The sequence below is a fragment of the Palaemon carinicauda genome, chromosome 25 (assembly GCF_036898095.1).
Source record: "Palaemon carinicauda isolate YSFRI2023 chromosome 25, ASM3689809v2, whole genome shotgun sequence".
NCBI classification, from domain to species: domain Eukaryota; kingdom Metazoa; phylum Arthropoda; class Malacostraca; order Decapoda; family Palaemonidae; genus Palaemon; species Palaemon carinicauda.
This window is the reverse complement of record NC_090749.1, coordinates 79571938-79576152: the sequence shown is the minus strand read 5'-3', so window position 1 is coordinate 79576152 and position 4215 is coordinate 79571938. Positions and strand designations below refer to the sequence as shown.

At 38.8% G+C, this 4215-nt stretch overlaps 1 protein-coding gene across 1 annotated transcript in view; it reads left to right on the top strand.

Annotated features, from left to right (window-relative positions):
• Positions 1-490: 490 nt before the first annotated feature.
• The window catches only part of LOC137619096 (uncharacterized), a 4887-nt gene continuing 1162 nt past the window's right edge, over positions 491-4215 (top strand). Inside the window, exons 1-3 of the mRNA XM_068349287.1 lie at positions 491-1400; positions 1719-2827; positions 3005-3801. Of these exons, the coding sequence (XP_068205388.1) occupies positions 491-1400; positions 1719-2827; positions 3005-3801 (2816 nt within the window). The remainder of the gene's footprint in view (positions 1401-1718; positions 2828-3004; positions 3802-4215) is intronic.

Genomic DNA, 4215 nt, shown 5'->3' with positions numbered 1-4215 from the left:
AGTTAAGTATTGGTATTAGTAACTGTCCTCCATTTTTAGAACTGCAATTAACATTAACAACACTTCGTTACAACGGAGCATCAAGTTTACACTGCAGTGACCTGAAACTTACCTCGGTCCAAATATTATTTAATTATTTTCTTTTTCTTTTGTAAATAAATATCTATATTTCCTTTTTGTATCATACTCCCTCGTTGTCCTTTGCCATCATTGTTTATGAACTATAACTGGTTGTTAAAGGTACTTAAGGTTGTACAAAATACTATTGTTTTTTTTATGTAACGGCTTTATGCAAATTATAAAGAACCTGCTTTAACATAAAACGCTAATGTTATTAATTAAGTCGTGACATAAATTGGCGACCGTGACTGGATGGCAAAGGGTCAGTGAGGTAGTGTGAAAAAGTAATTTTTTTTTTTTTTTTTATTCCCTTTTGACGGGAAACTTTAATGGTTCATCGTGTTAAGTAGCATTTTTTCATTTTAACAAGATGTCAACTTTAAGCGAGTTAACTGCCATTGGTGAGAAACTTGGATTGTCTGGATCTGACTTAGCATATTTCATAAAAGAGCAACAGGAGTTCGAACGCGCTAAACGAGCAGAGCAGAGAGACGCTGAAAGAGAGCAAATGGAAGCAGAAAAAGCAATATTGGCTGAAAAGAGAGCGCTTATGGAAGCTGATAAAGAAAGGCTTGAGTTAGAGATAACTTTAAAGTCTTCAAAGTCCGATGAAACTTCTATGAATGCTTCTGTGCCAGCTAAGTTCAGTGATAAGTGGGGAACTAAGCTAATTCCTAAGTTTAGCGAGTCAGATGTCGGAAAATTTTTCATTGCTTTTGAGAAAGTAGCTCATCAGTTGGCTTGGCCCAAGGAACTCTGGGCTGTATTGGTGCAATCTGCATTCTCTGGTAAGGCACAAGTAGTTTATGCAGCGTTAAGTGCAGAAGATTCCAGTGATTATGATATTGTGAAAAAAATGGTTTTAAATGCATACCAGCTAATCCCAGAAGCTTACCGGCAGAAATTCAGATCCTGGCGTAAAATGTTTAATCAAACATTTGTAGAATGGGCAGGCCAGAAAGCAGTTAAACTTGACGAGTGGTTGGCTGCAGAGGAGGCAAGTACATTTGCCCAGTTACGAGAACTGGTTTTGTTGGAGGATTTTAAAAATAACATTCCCAAAGATGTCCGCATCCATATTGAAGAATTTAACATTGATAATGTGAATGAGGCAGCAAAGGCAGCAGACAGGTTTGTTTTGTCACACAAGCATTATGGTAAGAAGAAAACTCATTGGGAAGCAGGTGTGGAAAAGGTGGAAGTAATAAAGGGTAGAGAAAGTCCTTCATCGCCTTCGAGGGGTGCGAGGCAGGCCCGGGACATTGTTTGTTATAAGTGTGGTAAGAAAGGTCATGTTAAGTCACATTGTCCTGAAGTAACTAAGTCGGTTAAACCAGTTATGTTGATGGATTGTAGGTCAGTGCCGCCTGTGTCTTCTAGTCTTGAAGGAGAGGTGAGTGGGAGCATGCCTTATGGTAAGGAATTTGAAGACTTTGTCTTTAGAGGTATAGTGAAAGTTGGATCTGAGGCAACTGATGGTAATATCGTTGCATTGCTGCGGGATACTGGCTCGTGCCAGTCTTGCATTCTGGAAACCTCTCTCCCTAAAGATTTCTCACGGAAAGGTCAGGATTTTGTGTTGCTTGGGGGTTTCCCAGATACAGTAACATCTTGGCCTGTGGAAGAAGTTTATTTGGAATCTCCTTTGGTAACTGGTAGGTTGAAACTGGCTGTAGTTAGTGCATTGCCTGTGAGTGGTGTGGATTTGTTGATAGGCAATGATGTGATGCAAGGTAGTGGCACAGCCTGTGCATCAGAAGGTCGAAAGGGGGCTAGTGTGGTTAATGAACGTGTTATGGTAAATGTTAAACCTGTTGTTCCTGTAACCCGAGCCCAATCTAGAGAGGAAGTCAAAGGAGGAGAAGCTGATGTAAATTTGGAAAACTGCTTCCAAACCAAAACTCAACCTAAGACAAAGAAAGGTAAGTCCAAGCAGAAAAAAAATCTTTCGTTAAAGTCTATGGTTAATATATCTGAAGACTCTCCTACAGATTTTAGTGGCACGTTTCCAGATAGGCAAACGCTAATTAGTGCTCAAAAAGAAGATCGCGAATTGAAAAGTATATATGAAGAAGCAGAGCAGCTAAAGGAACAGGATGATTTAAGTGAAGCAAGTTATGTATTAAAGAATGATGTGTTATATAGATTAATTCGTCCAGTGACCGCAGCTACTGATGAAGAGTGGAAGGTAAGGGAACAAATTGTAGTACCTAGTAAGTTTAGGCATTTTATTTTGCAAGAGGCTCATGAAAGTGAATGGGGTGGTCATTTAGGAATACGAAAAACGCTGTCCAAAGTGAAAGATAATTTTTTTTGGCCTTCTGTAAAGAAAGACGTAGTCAGACATTGTAAGTCATGTCACCAGTGCCAAATGGTTGGAAAACCCAACCAGAAAATTACAAAAGCGCCTTTAATTCCAATCCCAGCTGTTGAAGAACCATTCACTCAAATTGTTATTGACATTGTGGGTCCTTTACCCAAAACCAAAACAGGTTTTCAGTACATGTTAACTATAATGGACAGAACCACTAGATTTCCCGAGGTAATACCTGTTAGAGGCATTAAGAGTGGTATCGTTATTAAGCATCTCATGGACTTTTTTTCTCGTTATGGTTTGCCTCGGGAGATACAGTCGGATCAAGGTTCTAATTTCACTAGTAGGGAGTTCCAGGCTAAAATGAATGAACTTGGCATTAAACACAACTTGGCATCCTCATATCATCCCGAAAGTCAGGGAATACTTGAAAGATTTCACTCCACTCTGAAGAATGCTTTGACTAAGTATTGTTTAGACCATGTTGAGGAATGGGATAAAGACTTGCCTTTATTGCTTTTTGCTTTAAGATCAGCCCCTAGTGAATCTCTGGGTTTTTCTCCTTTTCAGATGGTCTATGGACACAATGTGAGAGGACCTCTTGATTTATTAAGGGAACATTGGGAAGGGGGTAGTGATAAAATGAATTCACTTGATTATATTTTGTCTTTCAAAGAGAAATTAAGGAGCATTTGGCAATGGGCCCAAAATAATCTCTCTACTTCGCAGGCTAAAATGAAAACTCATTATGATAGAAAGTCTCAAGCTAGGAATTTTGAAGCAGGAGAACAAGTACTAGTGTTACTTCATATGCCAGGTCAGTTCAGAGCTCAGTTTGTAGGTCCAGCAGTGGTTAAGAAGAAACTGAATGATGTTGATTATTTGGTGGAAATTCCAGGGAGGAGGAAAAAGTATCAGTTGTGTCATATTAACATTATGAAGAAATATTTTTCCAGAGCTAACACTGTTAAATCTGTTTCAGCTGTTGTACCCAAAGAATGTAATGGACAAGAAGTGGAAAGCAAAGGATATGGATGGAATGGCGAAAACTCTAAAATTTTGTGTAACCCAGATAGTTTGTTTAAACATCTGAATGCTCAGGAAGCTACTGATATTAAGGATTTATTCAAAGAACATCCGTCAATATCTAAGGACACTCCTGGTCTTGTGCGTAGTTTGCAACATGATGTTGTACTAAAGCCAAATGCCCAGCCAATTAGACAAGCCCCTTACAGGTTAAGTCCACAGAAAGCTGAAGCTGTGAGAAAGGAAGTCAGTTATATGTTGGAGAATGACTTGATAACACCAAGTAGCAGTCCCTGGAGTTCCTTTACATTCAGATCTCCCTGGACAATTCTATCCTGTTCGTAATACTAGGCAGGCAGTTAATTCTAATAGCCAGGCCTTCTCCATCACGAGGCTCAATACTACGCAGTACTCTAGAAGTTTTATTCCAGCTGTGACCAAGTTGTGGAATGATCTTCCTAATCGGGTGGTTGAATCAGTAGAACTTCAAAAGTTCAAAGTTGGAGCAAATGCTTTTTTGTTGACCAGGCGGACATAGTCTTTTTATAGTTTATTTATGACATATTTGTTTTTGATGTTGTTGATAGTTTATTATATGACATGTCTGTTTTGACCTTGTTTCTTATTTTAGAATGATTTATTGTTAATTTGTTCTCTTCATTTATTTATTTCCTTATTTCCTTTCCTCACTGGGCTATTTTTCCCTGTTGGAGCCCCTGGGCTTATAGCATCTTGCTTTTCCAACTAGGGTTGTA